Source organism: Lagenorhynchus albirostris, chromosome 14 (genome assembly GCF_949774975.1).
Source record: "Lagenorhynchus albirostris chromosome 14, mLagAlb1.1, whole genome shotgun sequence".
NCBI lineage: Eukaryota > Metazoa > Chordata > Mammalia > Artiodactyla > Delphinidae > Lagenorhynchus > Lagenorhynchus albirostris.
Genome location: NC_083108.1, coordinates 2,860,736 through 2,882,018, shown reverse-complemented (window position 1 = coordinate 2,882,018; position 21,283 = coordinate 2,860,736). Strand labels below are relative to the sequence as shown.

Sequence of the window (21,283 nt, the reverse complement as noted above, 5' to 3'; positions counted from 1 at the left end):
TTTGCAAGACAGGCTTATCTCAGATGAAACCACACAGCACTTGGATGCAAAGGAAAAATCATTTCAGGTGCAGGTGCCGGATGGGACAGCCTAGAGTGTCATCCCAGGAGAGAAGGCCTGACCCCTCACCTCACCCGGGCGAAATCTAAACCTGTCACCGACTGTGGAAAACAGAGACTGCCTCCCCCCAGGGCCCCCCGGGCAGGTACCTGTGTGAGCCCGCGTGTGGGCCCGGAGATGGCTAGACTGGTGGAAGCACTTTCCACACTCCACGCAGACCAAGTCTCCCTGGTGGGCCGGCGTCCGGAGTGTCCCTGGGCAGCGGTGCAGGGGCGGGGGAGGGAGGAAGGGGGCGAGAGGAAAACATCGTCAGCCCCTCCGCTGTGTCCTGATGGCGGGCACCTCCAGGCCCCCGGACAGCCCGCACACGCAGGACCGCGAGGGAGCACAGATTAGAGAGGATTAAACTCCACTCCCATGACGCGCCCTCAGGTGTGTGGGACCCAGGCAGCTGGTGGCCCGCATCCGGCCAATGGAGTGATGTGGCCAGACCAAGTGAGGGACCAGGAAAGCAGGGCTGGGCCGGGCCCCCAAGGCGACGCTGGGCCACACGCCTGGGAGCTGCGCCATCCCCACCTACCCCCCTGCCGGCCCCTTACCTGTGTGTCCTGCGCATCCCGGGCAGAGCACAGATGGGACACCTAGGAAGGAGGCCGGTCTTAGAGTGCCGACCTCCCGTTCCCTCCTGACCCTAAAAGATGTCCGGCTTTTGCTAGAAAAGGGACGCAGAAGACTCACACCTGTCTGTCTGCCTTTTCTGGATGAGGGCGTCTCTCTGAAGAAAAGCCTCATTTTTCATGTAACGGTAGCTCTGAAATGACTTCCCTGAGCCTAACCTTCCCCATCAGGCTCGATGGTAGCTCAACTCAATGGGGAAACAAAAATACTAACTAGAAAAAGGTATGCCTATAACAACAAATGTTTTTAAATGACGCTCCCTGAGCTGAGTATTTACACACCTGACATTTGAACGTAAAAGGTGAGTGAAAGGACGACCAAGGGGGTGGGGGTCTTAGCCAAACAGCTGAGACCGTATCCTTCTCTTGTCCTCATTCAGAAGCCACAGCACATATAAATGATATAAAATTGTTTCTACATTACAGGTACTGTTTATGGAGATAACAGTCAAAGAAATGCACGAATTGTAGGGCAGATGGTGGATTTCTCGTTGGACAAGTCATGAACGTGAGTCTCCGAGAAAGAGAAGAATTTGCCCACAAAGTTCTCAGCTTCTTCACCACCTCCTTCAGGGATGCGGAGAATGATGACACATTTTAACCCACTCATGCCCTGTCATTACTAAAAGATCAGGGTGTCAGCTTCCCAGTAAAACACGGAAAGTGTCACCTGGCCACGCGACCCCAGGAGCCGCGGGCTCATGTGCTGAGACCACCCGCCTCCTCTTTCCTGGAGTTCTGACCAGGCCAAGTCGGGGGGAGGAAGAGCTGAGGAGGGCGTCCCTGGATGCCTGACCGATGGGCCCAAGAGGGGGGGCCAGGGCTCCTGAGTGTGCCGGACACCCCAGTTCTTCTGACCACAGGCAGCCAGCGTGAAGACGGCTTCTAACAACAGCTAACGTACTCAGCCGTTCAGGGCGGTGCCTCCCTCCTCTGGTTCTGGTCCAGGAAAATCTCAACTTTATCCTCGCTTTTGCCGCTCCCTCCTTTTCACTGTGAGACCCTCCAGCTGGGCTCCTAAGAAGACCCTCTCTGACAGCAGCTGTGGTTGCCTGGATTTTCCCAAGAATAATGGGGCTGCATCTCAATGCAGGTCCTAAGGATGCCCCCAGGACACCCACCGATGAAGACGACTCCCCCATGTGGCCTCTGCATCTAATGGTCACAACATGCAAAACTAAGCCATTATCATACTTCTTTTTCTAAGTAATTCCCACCCAAACTAGCAGCAGAGAAAGCACAGCCCTTGCACCCACTCCCCACTCATTAAGTATGCATCAGCACACATGCACACACACACACACGTGCACACACACACACACACACACACACACTGTCTTCCCATGCATTCTATCGTATCATTTTTCTCCCTACTTTTTAAAGAAAAGACCCTTGCCCTTTATGGTCAATAATATTATGCCCAAACTACTTCAAAATTCTGAGCTAGTGAGAAAGGTTACAAACTTCATTTGAATTGAAGGCTACCTGGTGAGCAAACAGCTCTGCCACTCTGACCTCAAAAGTAAAGTTGTGTATAGAAAAGTGGGCTCAAAAAGGAAAGGAAGAGGCCTTGACGGGTCTTTGGGGGCACCTGCAGACTCTCCTCCAAAGCCCTGCCAACATGCACTCAACTTCATTCCGCTGCCCCCGCCAGGGGAGGGAGGAAACTGAAGGATCCCGCAAAGATGCTACCGAGATTCACACAAAGGAAGTACAAATCTTCTGTCATCATCCTATTAATATGTCTTGAGCATACAAGACTTTTTTAAAGTCTCGACAAGAAAAACCTTATATGTTATCCTATCCAGAATTATCCTGTTCTTTTATTTTCTATTTTTTAAATTCTAAAATCCAAATCATCCTCTACCACAGGCTGGACACAAATTCTGGAAACAGATAATTTACTATTTTATGACTGTTCTATCAACAAACCACTCACGTTACACTCATACCTGTTTCCAGACTTGGGATCTACACAGCAGAATGATCACAGGAAACGCAGCTTTTTTTTATCCTTAAAGGATTAGGCTTCAAGCCCCTGAGGGAAGTGACGATGATCGTTTCCAGGTAACGTCTTTTCTCTTTTGGCAGAGTTTCCAGACTATTCATTTCTACAGAAACATCATTTGGTCAAAACACAGGTGGGGAAAAGCTCTCTGAGGATTCTCTCTCTTAACCTCATAAAACCTTGATGTCTCAGAGGCATCGCCCGAGAGCACCGTTCTCTGTCTCAAGACAGTACCTCCCTCGAGACTCACAGGATCACACCTCCAGCACCACAGGGATGTCGTGTCCACAACAGGTGAGTGCCTCTTCCTTTACAAGATTCCCTTCTGCACGTTTCTGCCTTCCTACCGCGATACGTGTCACCCACGGCCCGCGTGGGGAGGCTGCGATCTTCACTCGCAGACGACACCCCTCGGGGAAACACAGCAAGGCTGCATCAGAGGACAGCGTGAGCCCCCAAACTGCTGACAGACTCGTGGAGTGGAGATGAATTCGCTCAGATTCTAGACTCTCATTTCCCGATGCCAAAGTCAACCACGTATGTACTCAAGAAAAAAATGGGTGCTCAGCGAGGAGTAGAAACCAAAACCTTGAGAGTTTAGTTACTACAAATTCAGTAACATGCCGGGAATGTAATTTTTGGGAGCGGCTGCACACAGTTTCTAGGCTGCAACAGGAGACGTAGCGTCTCCGTAACAGGAAACATCACTTCTCTGTTCACCTCTCAAATAGACCTCGCCACACCTGCTGGGTTTCCCTGCAGCTACGACACTTTCAAAGCATCATAAACAAACACTCAAGGGAGAAAGGAACCAGCGAAGGCCCCCCGTAGGCCAAGCAGGGACCGATACCCGTCCGCCGCTGGACCAGGAAAGGGATGCAGGAGAGGCAAAGGACAGGGTTTGAAGATGCAATGGGCCGGGGATGAGAAGAGCTCTGGGCTTGCTCTGAACTACCCCCAAGTCCAGACCAGGAGCCAAACCGAGTCCATGAGGGAGAGAAGGGGCCACCGGGGGGGAGCAAGTCCCTCCTGGCGGGGCATTCAAGGTAAACTGAGGCAGGCCAACCAGGATTTACACAGCTGACCTCAGTTCTTCCCTAAACCCAAGAGCTTCGGTTCTCAGAACACACCTATGAACTCACACACCAAGGCCAAAAAATTTTAAGCACTTCCCCTAAGAAACCCAAACCAGGGTGAGGGAAAACACCATAAATCTGCGCACTTACACCTGACACGAGAAGAGTAAATCATCCAAGCACAGCACACACGCTTTGAGGACGATTTAGCATTTTTCACATTTAAAAGATAAATATCTAACCTCTGTTTGCGGGGAGGGGGGAGCCTTAGAAACATGTATTTAAAAAATCTTAAAGAAAAGGAAAACATTTCAGGTTACCTGTACTTCAAAGTCTGTCGTCTGAAATTCTCTAAACCTTAACTTAAAACTCACTTCTACTTTTTTGGGAAAAAAAGCAACAACAAGGCAGGTCCACACGCAGCACAAAGAGCCTTTAGGAAGTGGGCATGTGGGCCGCTTACTAGGTGGGAACTGGCACGTTTAGAGCTGTGATCGGGCAGGCTGTGGGTTGTAACAAAGGACGTTCAAGTCTGGTTTACTAAGTGGAAGTCATCCAAACACTGGTGCAGACTCCACTCACTCTGCAGCCGGGCAGAGACTCCAGGAAGCACTGGACGGAGGGGAGAAGGTGACCAGGAGCACGGCGCCCACGAAACTCACCATCATCTACATCTAAGTCCTCTCTGTTTTAGGGTCCACGAAAACCTGTATCTAGAGAACTGAGGTTGGCGTGAGATCCCGAAAGGCCAACCAATATACATTTATTCCATCTCAGAGAAAATAATCTGCAAGACTGGGAAACACTGCTGAGAACATGGAAAGCTCACTAAACTCAACGACATCCAAAAAGGCGGAAACACTAAGCTACGTGGTAGCAGCCTTTCCCCACCTACCAAGGGCCGTGCGCCCAGAGCACCTGAAGCACAGGGGAGGGGATGAGAGCCTTAACCAGGACACGCCCTGTGCACCGCATCTTAATGAAAGCCTCCACCACCTCCAGGCAGCCAGGCCTCCGCTTCATTCTAGAAATTCTCAAGAAGCTCTGTCTCTGAGCCACAGCCCCAGAACCACCTGGGGTAAGGACCCCACTGGCAAAATCTCTAAGCCTGAGTTATCTGCTAGTCGAAAAACACCTTCGTTTTTCTCTAAGGGTCAACATGGACCAAAGGCCTCCTCGCCACACCAGCGTAGCACCAGTGATGGAGCTGGGCAGGTTCCAAGTCATAGGAGGAAACCGGGAACTGAGAGACGCACATCCATCTGCCGGGAACCACGGCCACCAGGCACCCCACACAGCGGATCGGGTGCCTCTGTGCTCGTGACGCCCCCGATCTGAACTTTGCCCCCAAAGGTGCTTCTGAGCTCCTGGAATTTGAGGGACTGGATCTCACAATTCATCTGAAATGGTACCCTACTTTAATAAATTACAGATGCTTCACGTACGGCTGTATGCAAAAAAGGGTTAGGCCCACCCAGGTAAGGTAACTGAGAGCCGGAGCCCCACAGGGGTTTTTGTCTATTTATTTTTTAATGGAAATACTGAGACTTCCCAGGGTTCTGGATGTTAACTGAGAGCTACCTTCAATTGATAATCAAGAACAAGGGCATCATATCCCATGCAGGCATTCAACGGAGCCTGTGGAAATTCGCTGACAATTCCTAATTATTATTCCTATTAGGTATTAATACCGAGGTGCTGGGAGGAAAGGAAGATAATGATCTGAGGTATAATTTTTTCCAGAATTTTAAACATGAGTCAATTCCCCAAAGCTGGTAAGGGACATTCACATTCTGCAAAGGCTCTGCTAACGAATGCTGGAGTACTGATGTGCGCTTTTAAAATTATATACGTGTAAAGATAAAACTTAAGCAACCACTTCAAATGCATTTGAAGCGGTTGCTTTATAGAGGCATGCGACAATGAACATCCACTGATCCTGGTTTAAAATAACCAAATGGAGGGACTTCCCTGGCGGCCCAGTGGTTAGGACTCAGCGCTTTCACTGCAGAGGGCCTGGGTTTGACCCCTGGTCGGGGAACTAAGATCCCGCAAGCTGTGGGTGCGGCCACAAAAATACTAAGAGCAAAAATAAGATAAAATGGCCAAGTGGGTAAGTGCCGCGGAGGCTGCCTGCTAGGCGCGGAGGGGGCGTGGCTGGCTGTGCCGGGGACGTCAGCAGGAGGCCGGGCACAGCAGCCAGGGCGCACTGCGTCGGGGCTCAGACACAGCCAGTGGGCAGCACTGCGCCCCTCTAAGGAGGGGCGCCCCCGTGAGGTCCCAGAGCCCCCAGGGCGGGCGGGGAGAGGGCCCGCAGCCCTTACCTCTGTGCTCGAGCGCAGGGCCGTTGCCGCCCCAGCTCTGGTAGAGAGAAGCAAAGTCCTTTGGAATGTGCGTCTTAAAGATACTGAGGATGTCCAGGCGCTTCTCGGGGCCCTCGGACGCAGGCTCCTGCTTGATGTTGTGTAAGACGGGCTGGGCCTGCGAGGCCGCAGTCCCTCTGGAGCCGACCTTGGCGGGGGGCTCTCGGGGAGGTAGAGGGGGGCCCCCGTCACCTTTCCCGTGTGCTTGACCCTGAGGCTGAGGGCTGAATTTGGCTTTGGGCGGGTCCAGGGCACTGTGCTTATTTGGGGGACCGAGGCCGGCCCCCGCCGGGGGGAGGCCATACTTGTCGCCCTGCCTGCTGCTGGCCGGGGGCTGGGGAGCCGCCCGGGCGATGACGGTGGGCGTCGGTGTGGCAGTTCTGCTGAAGCCCCCGCTGCCCGCCGCGGGCCCAGGTCTCGGGCCGGTCTCCTGCTTGGGCTTGGACGGGGGCGGCGGAGCCCCGGGCTGCTCGGGGCCGGGGCCGGGGCCGGGCTTGGTCTGCCGATGCCCGTCGGGGCCGGCCGCCCAGAGCGCGCAGGGCCCCCCGGGGTGGCTCTCCTTGCTCCTGGGCAAGCCGGCGGCTTTCGTGGGCACCCCCAGGGGCGAGGGGCTCCCTTTGGGGCCCGGCGCCCCGCCCGGCACCTGAGTGCGGGTGAACCGGGAGATGGGCAGCGGCTGACACTCTTTGCCCCCGAGGGCAGGCGGGGGGCCCGTGCGTCCGCTCCGGGTGAGGAAAACCAAGTTGCTCCTGATGCTTTTGGAGCCGTTGGGCTGAATCCACGGGGGGGCCGCGGAGTGGCAGCTGACCCTGTGCCAGATGCGCTTGTGCATCCACAGAAGCTCGGGGTAGTAGGTCTTGTAGCTGCAGTAAGGACACGGGTGGACGGCCAGAGCTGCCTGCGGGGAGGAGGCCCCCTCCTCGCGGCTGGGGTCGTCCCGCGTCGACCGCTCGCTCAGGTCCAGCGGGACCAGGTCTGGGGCCGGCGCCCGTCTCCCTCCCCCGGAATGCTCTTTATTGTGCAAATCAGACAGCTTCTCTTTCGGGTGGGTGGCTTGGCTCTCAGAGGGGAGCCGCACGTCCGCAGTCTGAGCGGGATGCGAAGGGAAGTCCGCAGCATCCCTGGAGCCGGGGTGAAATGCTGGCATCTTTAAGTCCACAGAAAGCCTAGGCTGCTCTGCTCTCTTGGAAGTGTCTCTGCTACTGCTTTCAAGTACGGACACGGAAGCCGGGATTCCCGCGCTGGGCTCCCTGGCAGCTCTTCCCGATGGGTTATTTCCAAGTGTGTGACTTTGGTCTCCGTTGGAGAGCGCAGCGGAGGCTACTTCTTCAGGAAAGCAGCAGCGGTGTGGCTTTGTCCCTGGAGGATCGAAATGGAAAACGTGACGTTACCATTTCTCTTCAGAACAGAAGACAGAGGAGCACACCCAAACCGCCACGTGCACGTGTGGAGGGAAGCGTGTGGGTCTCAGGAATGGTGCGATCCAGGACCTGGATCAACAAGCTCTGTGAAGAGCGGATCAACCTTGAGGGCAAAATGGCGCTATTTGGGGTGGGGCTTCTTTTCCGGTTAGACGACTCAGTAGCCTACAGGGGAAAATAACATAGCTGCCTATCTAGTGACATATAACTACACTGTTGCTAGTCAACAGAGGGGGACTAGTTCTATCAAAAACCAGAAAAAAAACTTCATTCTTTATAACAGCATAAGGCTTTCCGTGGCTTTCAAAGAACCCCTCAGCCCATGGTCACAGAGAGGCAGGGCTGGAAAACAGTGTGCTCTCCCCGCAGGGATCCTGCAGCTGCCTCAGAAACTACGGGCCGATTCAGGATGGGCCCCCGTGACTGTCTAGTAAAGTCCAACATTCAGCTCCCAAACCTGGACACCAACAGTTTCCTCTGGAGGCATGAGAGGGAAGGGGGTGAGTCCCACTCCTCATGCCCACGCCTCCCAGGGGGTATGCCCGGGAGAAACGGTGCTCCCTGGGTGGGACGCCCACTGCCGCTCCTGTGGGGTCTGCCTGAAGCCTTCTACAGGGGAGCTGGCCGGGCACGGGTTCCCTGCCACGGGGTGGCCTCGCACCCTCCCGGGTGAGTGCGGGCGACATCACCCCAAGTGCAGCCAGGCTCCCTGAGCTTGGGCACCGAGGCTGCAAAGCTTCTCCCCGACCAGACTGCACTGCAAGTGGATTCGACACGATTTAACAAAAAACCCACTTGAAGTCTGCACTGACGACCTTGGGTTTATTTCAATTAGAAGGTGCACAAACGTTTCTGGGTGTCTTAAACCTTTCCGACCTACAGAGCGTGGATTCTTCCCATCAGTACGAGCTCAGAGGTGTTTTTTCTCATTACAGGTATCATAGCGGGGATGGACTAAAATCTTAGGTTTTCTTTTATGAGAAAGCCCAATACTGTTGGTTTTTAAATAAGAATTTTTTAGAGATTTTAACATTCTCATGGAATGTAGGGATCTGTTTACACAGAATGTTAAAATTTTTCTATACTCAATGTTTTACTGTATTTCTAAACTTAGTATTTTACTATACTCAATATTTTGTAATAACCTACAAGAGAAAAGAATCTGAAAATACACACACACACACACACACACACACACAACTGAATCACTGTGCTGTATACCTGAAACTAACACACGATATTGTAAATCAACTATACTTCAATCAAAAACAAAAAATAAAATAAAACAAAATTTTTCTAAGTATATTTTTGGAGTTAAGACAGTAATCACATCAAATTGGTAAAAAAAAAAAAAAAAAGGAAGAAAAACAAGTGTATTCCAAAGGGATCTTCAGGAAAGCAGGAAAGTGTCCTTCACAGAAGGCATTTACCAGAGATCTGAAGGAACACAGTAACAAATATTCATTTTCAATTAGTAGGTAGACAGCCACTTATAAGCAACTTTAAAGGATTACGTCCACATAAGAAATGTTACCAGTATGTAGTGTATGAATTGCTCAGGAAACAAGACAAAAGAGGAGTACATTTTCTGATCCTATAGGCTCTGAAAAGCTAACACTTAAGTAAAGTTAGATATACCTGCCTGTCATGTGGGAACCTAGCGTTACTCAGAAAGCAAACCAGGCGGCCCTGGAAAGCTCTGAGGATAAAAAGGGCATTTAACCTGGAATTAAATGCAGGGGATTGTCTTGGCCTTTGTTTAATTCAGGCTGAGGCTCAGTCTATCAAAGTCACTTTTACATTTTCAAAGAGAGTCAGGACGGCGGCTTGGGGGACCTAGTTTTTCCTGCATTAAAGGCATATGGATTTATGAGAACACACACCAAAGCCTATTAGGTGAAACAACAGGGCCACTGTACCTGACACTACACATCTGCAGGTGTTCAGAGCACATCTGTCAGAGCCCCCAGAGGTTATGCCCCCACAAAGGATTTCAAACATCACGAGAACCTCCAGTACCTCTGACCAAGACACCAAGTGAAAAATTACAGCAGGCCCTCCGTCACGGTACCGGAACTGAGAGACACGGCTCCGAGGACCCCCGCACCGCAGAGCGGGCCGGCACACCTGCGTGAGGGTTCTGAAACCCCTTCCCTAGGTCCTCACCTCTGTGCATGGGTCTTAAATTGCACCAAGTAGCAAAGGAAGCAGTTTGTAGCCATGTTAACGCAGATCAAAACACACTTTTCAACTGACCTGCTGAGAAAGCAGATTAGATCAATGCTGTGAGCTTTGGTATTCTGGCTTATAAAACAGGTACCGTTTCAAAATTTTATCTCTGGTTTAGGGGGTAAAAAGCAATAGCACCGTAAAAGCCCATGATTCCCTCTTCTGAGAGGCTTACCACACTGGTCATTTAGGGGACAAAAGGACACATGGGTCTGGCGTCTCCTGACGGTCTTGGGCACAGGATGAAATGTGGCTGGACAGGGCGCACTGGGAGCTGACCCGACACCCCTGCCCAGAATCCACAGGGAGGAAGGTCTCCTAAGGATGCTACAGCATCGGTCCTCCCACAGCCCCACCATCATTTATTGGCGGCCTACATGAAGAAATGGGACTGGACAAAGGTATCAGACCCAGGGCTGACACTCAGCTACGAGGGAGAGCCAAAACCTTCACCAAAAAAAAAAAAGATTCAAAAGTTTTCAACAGGATGGAACAAAGGCTCAAAACTAACAAGAAGAAACAAAGTGCAGGAAGTGAAAGGTCTGGCTTAAGGGCTGTGCTGTGAGAGTCCAGGCTCCTAGGGAACCACAAGCTCAGCGTGAGTCTCCACGGCCCAGGGTTTTATTGATATATCAAGGTAAAGCCACAGCCACAGCCAGGGAGGCAAGGGCACCAGCAGTGCGCACCTAGCTGGAGGAGCCCAGTCTCAGCTCTGAGCCCCATACTAAGAAGAGTCAAAAGCATGTCCAGGACAGGCTCATGGAGGGAGGTCTCTGGAAACCATGTAATGTGGAGAATGACTGCAGGAACTTGGACTGTGCCACCTGAAACAGAGGGCTGCTGGCTGGACCACCACAAACTCTGACATTCAGTCCCTGTGTCCTGAAGGGAGGGAGGGAGGGCTAGTTCATCCAGCAGCATTCTAGCTGCCCCCTGGAATCATCTGCAAAGGACGTGAACCATCGCTGGAAGAAAGACCCACGGCCTGTGCCTAGACCGAAAACCAGCCTTTTGGGAAGAAGGGTCTGCACGTTTTTTGAAAAAACCTTTGGGTGATTCTAACTGTGGCCACGATCAAGGCGCGCTGGGGTCGACAGAGGACAAATCACTGGGAGTCATGGAGAACCGGATTTCAGGAGAGGCCGAGACAGACAGAGCCGCCGTGGGGCTGGAGGTCAGCCCCCAGCAGGCGGGGAGGGGCCGGCCTTCCGGCGTCCACAGGCTGCCTCTCTCCCCCTTCAACTCCAGGGCGGGGAGGATTATGCAGAAGGGACCAACGACCACCAGAAATGAACCGCTGGCTTCACAGGCAGCTCAGTGGCCTCACTGCTTTCCTTTCCATTCAGTGGACTCGGATGTGGTGGATTCTGCACAGGTGTGTCTGAGTGATGTAAAGGGGAAACACGCTTCTTTTTTTAGAAAACGCTCTGTCGTTGCTTCACGTATAACTTTCAAAGTAGCAAGTTAGCACTTCACTCTGGGGAGCGCGTGTTCAGCCACCACACATAAACGTGGGCTGGGCCAGCAGGGAACGGTTTCAAGTTTGGGGACTGAAGGCGCTTTCACAAGAAGAGCCTCATTTCTAAGTCCTCGGTTATCATATGTCACCTCATCAGCTCATCTTGGTTTAGTCTGTCCACTTACTGTATGACTGTGGCTCTCTGCCTCTCTTTTTATGTTTATTATAATTTCTTCGCTTCCCACCCTTGGTTGAAACAAAACAAAAAACACAGAAACTCTCAAAACAGAAACAAAAACAAAACAGAAACTAACGCAGCACAAAACCCTGCATGCCTTACGGTGGGCCTTCCCCTGGCACGAGTGTCCCGACGGACCCTTCAGTAAACCTACGGTCACGGCAGGCAGCTGTGTCCTGGGTAAACCTACGGTCACTGCAGGCAGCTGTGTCCTGGGTATGGAGGGAGAAGCTTCATAGACTGACTTGTCCCCGCCGTCAACGGATTCCTGACCAGTCTCCCCAGTTTCTCACCCCAGTTAGTTACGCTGTGAACACAGATGACTCGTTCTGACAGGAACCTAAGCAAATCTCAGAGGATGTTGTCAGCTACTAACGTCTATAATGGGATCGAGAGGAAGCAGGAGGAATGTGGGTCACCAGTCCCGCCTGCGAGACGCGGCTCTACGTCACCAGGGAGGGTCCACCGCTGCTGGCCAGGCTTGGTCCCCCGCGCCCGCCAGCCTGGTTCCCGTAGGCGAGCGGGATGTGATGCCAGACACCGGCCGCGGTGCCCCGGTCATGGCTGACCTCACCATCCGGCCAGCGTCGCCCGGCCCCGTCTAGGGGTGGCGTGGCCCTGACGGGGTCCCCAGGCAGCGAGGGCCTGGCTCGTAGCAGGAACCACACAGGTAAAAAGCAACAGCACCGTAAAAGCCATGATTCCCTCCTTGGACAGGCTTACCACACTGGTCATTCAGGGGACAGAAGGACCCATGGACCTGGTGTCTCCTGACGGTCTTGGGCACAAGATGAAAGGCTGTTGCCCTTAAGGGGAAGGAGGCGTCTTGGCTCCGCCGGTGAGCTGCCGTCCAGCCGGGAACACCCAGCGCGGGGCTGGGATGAGGACTCCCCCTTCCCAGGAGCCAGCAGCCCAGCGGAGCCAGCTACACCCGACATCACCTCTCTCAACACACCCAGGAGGTGAGGCTGCCCTCCCCCGCGTTGCAGGTAAGGAAACTGGGGCAGGGAACAGCTTCCACAAGGCCTCGCTGTGGCTGGTGGAGCCCGAGCCCTACCCTGGCCATCCAGCCGTTGCCTGCCCACCGCGTCCACGGCTGGGGAGGGTCCGCAGGGATGCAGGTGACCCTGTCCAGTAACTGCTGGGGGAGAATCAGATGCTGTGGTGGAAACCTAACTTGACTTTTCCAAAAGCTTACCCATATTTGGGCTGGGTGCTCGTAAGGTGAAGTACTGAGCCTCACGTGTGCAGCAAGTTTCTAGAACTTTTCATATTGGACCCCAGATGCCTTCAGGTCCTGCAATTCTAGAAGACGAGCTTTCTCTCCAAAGAGGATGCACAAGAACACGGTAATGCAGGAAAACTCAAAACGACGGCCAGGTAAGGCAGTTCGCGAAGTACTGACGGACCCTGGTCCCGCTGGAGAGGCCGCCTGGCCGCCTCGCAGGGCCTCCCCGCCCCCAGCGCCTCATGCCCCACGGCCACAGGACCAGCGCGTGGCCCCAGGAAGTGCGCGAGCTGCAGAGGAAACAGGAAGAGATGCTCTCCCCTGCGGCCCCTCCTCCTGCCCTAGGAAGGGATCCGGGAACGACCTGAGTATGAGACTCCATCAGCAGCCCCGTCCCTGAATTAAAACCCGGATGTAATAACATCTGTAGTGATGACCGCAAACGGTCGCTGGCGCTCAAGGCTGAGAGCAAACTGCGCATTCAGGTCATTGGTTCTCCCAACCCCAGCGGCTGTGACCATGAGATCGTCTCTTCCTGCCCCTTCCTAGCTGTTCCTCTTCGTTGAAAAGACCCACCAAACTAATTCCACACACGAGTGTATGAACGGGGAGTGGGGTTAAGGAGGTTCTCGAGACAGAAAATAGCCTGAACCCAAATTATTCTCGTGATTTGAGCCTTATATGGGACAAACAGTAACTCTCTCCCCAAAGATACAATATCCCAAGTACTGTAAGCCTGAAGAATTCTCACCGTTAAGAACTCCCGGATTAAAAGTAATTTTGAGACTTCAGCGGTTATTTTTAATATTTGTGAGTTCCTAGTAACTTTTATAACAAATATTATCAGTTACCGAAAACTTGTTGTGACAGCAAGAACATCCGTTTTTAAATAATGTTTCTCAGAAGACCCTTCTTTTCTGATTTTTATTTTACCCTGTCTTAAAAAGGGACAGCTGGGGCACTTCCCTAGTGGCGCAGTGGTTAAGAATCCACCTGCCAATGCAGGGGACACGGGTTCGAGCCCTGGTCCGGGAAGATCGCACATGTCACGGAGCAACTAAGCCCATGCGCCACAGCTACTGAGCCTGCGCTCTAGAGCCCGCGAGCCACAACTACTGAGCCCATGAGCCACAACTACTGAATCCCGCACGCCTAGAGCCTGTGCTCTGCAACAAGAGAAGCCACCGCAATGAGAAGCCCGTGCACCGCAACAAAGAGTAGCCCCCGCTCGCCGCAACCAGAGAAAGCCCGCGCACAGCAACGAAGACCCAACGCAGCCAAAATTAAAAATTTTTTAAATAAAAAAATTAAAGAAAAGGGAAAACTGGTAACAAAAAAAGATACAGGGCAGAATAAAAGGTATGATGTTTTAACAGAAATGAGAGCCATTATGCATCGAGATTTAGCTGAAACTTGAGAGTTAACTGAGACAATTAAAACACAAGAAATTAACAAAGAGAAAACTGCATAGGTGTCTGGGGGTGGAAAGAGTCCCTGGAAAGATATTTCAGCTAAAAGAATCTCAGAAACACTGAACCTCAATGAAATGTGATGAAGAGGATTATTATTATCATAGGATGTCTTGGATACAATGTAGAAATGACTTAAGAAAACGTTTTAGCTGCAATATCCATGGGGCTTTTCAATTAGCAAACACGGTTTAATAAGCTTTCTGTGCAAGTGAAGCAAAGGAAACGCTGAAAAGCACTGCCCCGGGCTGGTTCAATGTGGAAGTTCTCCTTCTGGGAGAATAAAGGAAAATAACCAAGGGGCAAAAGACGCTCTTATTATTGGTCGTATACAGAGGGACACCCAGAAAAGCACGTGACCAAGTGACCTACTTGCGAGGCTGCTTTAGGAGGGGTTACAGCAAACAAGGAAATCACCAGGGCTTCCAGGCCCAGGAACAACACCAGTACCAAAGTGAAAGTCCCAGCTCTGCCCCACTTCACCCTTTGTAAAAGGACAGGCTTTGTTTCCATAGAGAATAATACAGAAACTGCTTCTAATGGCCCAGTATCTATCAAGGACTATTCAGCTCTATGGTCAGAAAAATCTCTTTAAAAGAAGTGTTTCAAAGCTCTCTCACTCATTACACATATAATATGAACTATAATAATTAATAATAATAACAAAGTTTCAGTAAGGAAACCAGACGGAACTAGAACAATGAGTGACAACTGAATAATCATGTTTTAAAATTTGTATAAATGAACCAATATTTTATTCCCTAAATCGTTCCTGCTTGTTTTTCTGTCTGTCTGAATACAGTATAGGAGTTTTCATTTTAAGTAATTAATCTGTTCACATAAATAACTCACAAAACTGTAATTTATTTGCGTTAATAGAAAAATATGTAAATATCTTAGCACTCTGGAAGCCGGATTTTGATTTCTGAAGAAAAACACTTACAGATTAAATACAGGACTTCTGACTAAACAGTGTAACCACCGTTCCACAAGGACACTTAAAGCTTGAAATCTGGGGAATAATGTTTTCAAGAACATTCCTATTCAGAGAGTACAAAACCAACATTTTAAAGGTTAATCAAATACCTCGCGTTTCCACTCAAGCTTCCAGTAACTAGAGGGTAGTCCGTCCTGCCATAAAACATAATCACATTCTAGAAATCTAGAACTTACTGCTTCCTCACTGATACAACCATAAAAATGTGTCACTCGGGTCATTTGTGTGTGTTTTTTTTAAAATCGAATCCATGCTGAAGTGAACAGAATTCAGGTATATTTTCACAGCTACTGTCCATTTTATACACCCTCCTTCACTCCCCAAATCCTAACAGAAAGTATAAACTTGTCCACGTGACAAAATTCAAACAAATGTACAAATGAAAAGAAACCATTAAACAAAACTTTACAAACCACGCTCTGAAGAGTAATGAACATTTCCACTTTACTAAGGCAAAGAGAAAGTAATAGAATGTTATAAAGAAGTATGTTGAAGCCGAAGTAATTGTTGAAAGAAGGCATTTATATAGCTTTTAGATTTTAAAATGTCATTAAAAAGGTGCAGCAAGGAACAGCCCAGGGAAGCTTAGCACACGATGCTTCTTTTGCGTCACCCTCCAGCCCTGTTGCTTCCTAACCGGCAGGACGGGTACACCAGCTCGTCAACCGCTACAAAAAACGCACGTCCCTTAAAACGCACGTCCCTTAAACCGCCTTCGTTTTTTCTTCCACAAGCTGCCTTTTAAGAGACCAAGCTCGGAGCAAGACTTCGGCAGAGAAGTCACCCTGTACATCTCCAACATAAAAACAATTACAACAGACACGAACCAGCTTTCACGTGCTTGGAAAGTTTGCTGCTTAATTATCCCGAGATACAAAACCCGAGTTCTGTGTATTTACAAACAAATTATAATGACCCTTTTTAAAGAAACTGGGACTCTTTATCAGGACAATCTTTCACATGTAAAACCAAGCACGTGCTGACCTGCAGAACAAAGGCCACTCTGGGGCACAGTGCTGGCCGGGCTGTCCCTGGAACCGCGGCTTCCGGCGCCGTGTGCGGACATCAGCACTAGATGGCGCCCGCTCCCAACGCGAGACCCCGCTGCCGGCGCCTGCGCTCCGCGTGGCGTCCCGGGTTTCAGAAACGGACCGAGGAGGCATGACTTTTGAACAACAGGTACGTGTCAGCCGAAGAGGTACACCGACAACTTGCTTTAGGTGTGCATCAGTACAGTTGTGCATATTTCCGTTGAAAGGGCTTCGCAAGTACCGAATGTATCTGAAATGGGTAAGAGTCGTTCATCAAAAGCTCTTGATGTGTCTGTTCATGAGCATTTTCAGAGGTTAAAATGTGGAGGGCTGTAAGCTAGTGATATACTTGGACGATCTGGCTAACTCAGGTGAAATGATCTGTCTATGCCATTAGACCGTGAGGGTTCGATTACAGGCAGCACCTACAAAGGTCCAATTTTTGGACAGAAGACCGGGGTGCTTCAAAGGGGAACCGGCCCAAGACAGGCACGACATGGCCTGATGTCCTTCCACACAGAACTCTGTCTACGTGAAAACCAAAATCCTTTTCATTCGTGGGGCACTGTCGTATGTGCCTTCACACTGAGGGTGGGCAACATGCTCTGGGGACACGATTTCTGAGCACTTGGCATCTACACGCCCGCCAAGTTAACCCTTTATTAGTTCACGAAGCTGACCGTATACAGTAAGCGTCCCATGTTGCCTGGTCCGGCATCCCTCCTCCTACGGCGCCAGCTGATGTGCAACAAGGATGGTCCCGACCTCACACGGAGTTAACTGTGAACTAGGAAGCCGCGAGCCTGGGCAGGAACCACGGAGAATGTTAACTAAGCAGCACCAGCTTGTTGCCTAGTCATCTCATCCCCACCAGAAGCTGCTTCTCTAGCCTTTTATGGTTATACATGTATAAGTGAGTATACAATACAGAGATTTTCTCTATCGCTCACATAAAGAGTTCAAACTATTTTATAAATATCAAATCTCAGATGTTTCACTCCCCCAGAGACATTTAGTGGCAAGAATTATTTTATATTTTACTTAATAATTTAAGCAAATATTCCCAAATCACGTCACTAAACTGTTTGGACTCTTCGGCAGGCTGCCCAGGCCTGCTGCTGAACAAGGGGTTGTAGTTATACTGTTTTCCATTAAAATGCAAAAACAAAGCATACATACATTTCTTCTTCACGAACTTCTTCACTCTCTGGTTTTCACTTTCTCCCCCCCCCCTTTTTTTTTAATAAAGAGGAAATACCTGTATTCCTCTTTCTTGCATATCTTTGGTTTTTCTCCTGACTGATAGCTCACCTTCAATTTATCCAGCTTTTTAAAAGTCTAGACAAAGAATTACAACCCCGATGGAGCAATGCCGCACAGAAAAATCGCAGGAAAGCCCCAATTACTAACGTTTATTTTCTCAGTCCTTTAGTCATATTTCTATTTTGAGAAGCAGTTGCAATATCGTATTTCTGTGACTGTTTTCCAGGAGCTCGTTGGCTAAGTGGGAGCTGTGAATCTATGAATTAAAAATGTTTAAAGCTAAGTAGAGGGTTTTCCGTCAAATTCTATCAGCTGAACTCAAAAGGGAAGGCCCTCCACCCGGCCCCTCTGCTTCCACGGGCTTGGCATCCCATCCGAGGCCGTCTAAGGGGAACTGCAGCTGTGGGATCCCTCCCGCCCACCCGCCTGGAGAGATATCTGGGGGGGGGGGGAATCAGCAAACACACTGGTCACCACTGTCACTCAGCCCACGACAGGCCCTGCTGCACTCAGGCGTGCTCGGCATTCTCTGGGCACCGGCTGAGTGTGGGCAGCTCCTTGACAGTGAGGTGTGCACTTGCGTGCGTGCACGTGTGCCTGTGCATGTGTGCACGCATGGGAGGGGGCGATGGCCACTCCAGGGGGGGGGGATGGCTCTCGGAGGACATACTCTGAGGACACAAGTCACGTCTCAGCCCCGTGTCTTCCACTCGCTAAAGGTGCCGTCTCGGTCAATACTAATTAACTTGTTCGCTCTTTGTATAAAACGCAGGCGTGACTGCGATGCTTCTCGCTGGACTCAGTAGTGAGCTGAGCACACACGTGGCCCTCACGAGAGCCTCCCCTGGCGACAGGGCTGCTGCTCATCAAACCGCCAGTGAACAAGCGGACTCGCGGTGATGAACGCAGCGGCCCGGCCACGCGCCAGGGTCCGGAAGGCTCCCTCACGTCCTCTGCTCTGCCCGCCCTACCGTGCCTGTGACCTGCGTTCTCCCTCTGCACCCACCTCCCGAGGCCCCTTGGGGACAGGGACCCGGACCCTCCCCAGAACACTGAGTTTGGACTGGACAACAGCAAGACGTAAGATGGGAAGTGATCTGCAAAGTCACCGCTGGTCTGAACGTCTAGATTCTGTGACCTAAACCCACTTTTTAAGAACGGCAGCCACTGACGCTCTCTCTTCTCTCTGACCTAAAAAACACCCTCAACAGGCTGCTGGGGTTCTAGCCCCCTTCATCTATAACCTCCACGTCTCTCCAGATGCCGGCGGCTTACAGGTTTATACGGGACTGAAAAGATGTACCGATCCTGGCGGCAGAGCTGAAGCCATAATAAAGCACAGTCAAAGATGCAGCGTGGGGCTTCCCTGGTGGCGCAGTGGTTGAGAGTCCGCCTGCCGATGCAGGGGACGCGGGTTCGTGCCCTGGTCCGGAGGATCCCACATGCCGCGGAGCGGCCGGGCCCGTGAGCCATGGCCGCTGGGCCCGCGCGTCCCGAGCCTGTGCTCCGCAACGCGAGAGGCCACGACAGTGAGAGGCCCGCGTACCAAAAAAAAAAAAAAAAGATGTAGCGTGTTCATGAATGTGATGTATCTGCAGAGCTGCCAAGTCATCCCGGGGCTGCACTGGGAATCACCAGGCCCAGCCGGCACCCTCTCCTGTCTGTGTCCGTCCGTCCTGAGCCTTCGCTTCTTACAGGCACAAAGGGGACGCACGTGCAGACAGTCACGTGGCCACACACAGTCACGTGTGCGCAGAGGCACGCCCAGCCACAGGCATGTACGCAGTGCACACAGGCTCACGCACACACGCGATTTCCCACAAGAGAACGGCAGTGTATCTGGGCTGGAGGGCTGCCGGGGGCAGCTACCGTCCAACCAGATAATTGCCCACGTGACCCCGAGTCCTGAGAACTCGCTCCCTTTCCCACAGCCAGACAATTACAAAGTCCAGAATTCAAAACCCAATGCATACACCATTCTTTAAAAGGAGAAAACGTGTGTGTGTGTTGGGGCTAATTTTAAAAGCTGAGCGCATCCATCCACACCCTGAAAACCTGCAAGTGGCCAAGCTCAGCACCACCACGAGCCGCACAAGCAGGAACCCAGGGTCCCCGCTTCTTTCCTCCACTCAGACTTCGATCAACGTCTCGATTTCTAGAAAACACATTCACCAAACCTAAGACACGTAACTGCAAAACACAAAATGGCTATTATCTTTAGAATCTGGGAAAAAATTGCACAGCCACGCGTCCTGGTCGCTGTGTCTTCGGAACCACAGCTCCATGGCGACACATCCACACATCACCTCGGGTCTCTGGGCACCAGTCAAGGCTACCGCTCGGCCTGTGTGCCACGAGTCCCCTGGACGCAGCCGGGGCACCAGCCCTGGGGCCGAAATCGCCCCATTTCCGCTCTGCGCGGGGGCAGGTGGCCAGGGCGAGGACCTCGGCCTTCCCCTCCCGCCCAGCAGCTTCTGCAAAGCACCCAGCAGGCACGGACCGACTTCTGGGCCTGAGCTAGACGGCAACACAGCTCAGCAAACGCCGTGAGCGAGGCAGGGACCTCGGAGGCCAACCACTTCTACCTGACTGCCCGCTGGGCACGGGGGATGCTCCGTGTACGGCCTCACCGCCGCTCCAGGGGGCCCTCGGTCACCGTCCCTACTACCCCCTCAAACCCCAGTGACCCCGTGATCACCCCCAGGTGCATGTGCTCGTGCATGTGTGCGCCCCTGGGTACATGCGTGTGCACCACGGTCCCAAGGAGACCGTAGAATCCGTTAAGCCATAGGAGACGGTGCAGCCACCCTCACCGTCCCCGGCAGCAAACTGCGATACACACCTGCCCCTTGCTCCTTGCAGATCTTCCAAAGCCACAGCTCAGGTGGGAACAGGGTCAGCGGATACGAACTTTCCTTGGAAGCGCCTGGTGAAATGGCTTCCCAGCGCCACGGCAACGGCGCAACCCATTAGGCAACAGGGGACGCAGTCGCCCCCAGGAGCAGGGTCTGCAAAGGCACCACAATCAAAGGCAGCCCCCCGCGGCCCCTCACGCTGGACCCCCCTCGGACGCTCACGCTACGTCCAAGGGATCAGCAGCCCAGAGGCTGCAACGCGCCCCCAGCGCCCAGGACAGCCTGGCCACGAAGCGATGCGGCCAGCGTCACACACAGGGGCTGAGGGGCCCCGGCCCCAGCTCAGACTTGACCCCGGCCGCATGTGGAGCCGCTGCAGCCCTGTGTGCAGGGCAGGAAACCCAGGAAAGACTCAGAGGTACGACACGAATGGGTCTGGAGATAAGGAGGAGTGGGACGCCGCCGGAGGGGTGGGAGATGTCGTGGGGGGGTGACGAGGACAGCCTCTCGTCCCCTTTACCTTCCGGACACTCAAGGCTGTTGTGTCCTCACGGTTCATTTAAAAACCACAATGAAGCGTCCACCCGCTACGGACAACCCCAGTCATAAATCCTTCCGTATTTTTACGTATCTGTCTGTTAGTCTGTGACTCACCCACACGGCACACGAGGAACACGTGTCACCTTAACTGCAGAGACTCATTACTGGGTTCACAGAGGAAAGGGCCTGTCATGTCCCTGGGGTCGAAAGACCGTTCCCCGTGGCTTGGAATCCCACCTGCAGTCCCCTGGGGCGGTGGGCACACATCGAGTCTAGTACTGCATCAGGCCGGGGGTCTGCTGGCCGCCAGGGGTCCATCAGGATGACCGGCTTCCACGCCGGCCAGCAGACACAGCGCCACACTCTGAC

General features: G+C 52.1%; 1 protein-coding gene across 1 annotated transcript in view; it reads right to left on the bottom strand.

The window, feature by feature from the left end:
• ZNF516 (zinc finger protein 516) overlaps positions 1-21,283 on the bottom strand; it is a 113,982-nt gene that overhangs the window by 13,491 nt on the left and 79,208 nt on the right. The window contains exons 3-4 of the mRNA XM_060121446.1: positions 6,146-7,543; positions 210-314 (exon numbers count right to left, since the gene is read on the bottom strand). Of these exons, the coding sequence (XP_059977429.1) occupies positions 210-314; positions 6,146-7,543 (1,503 nt within the window). The remainder of the gene's footprint in view (positions 1-209; positions 315-6,145; positions 7,544-21,283) is intronic.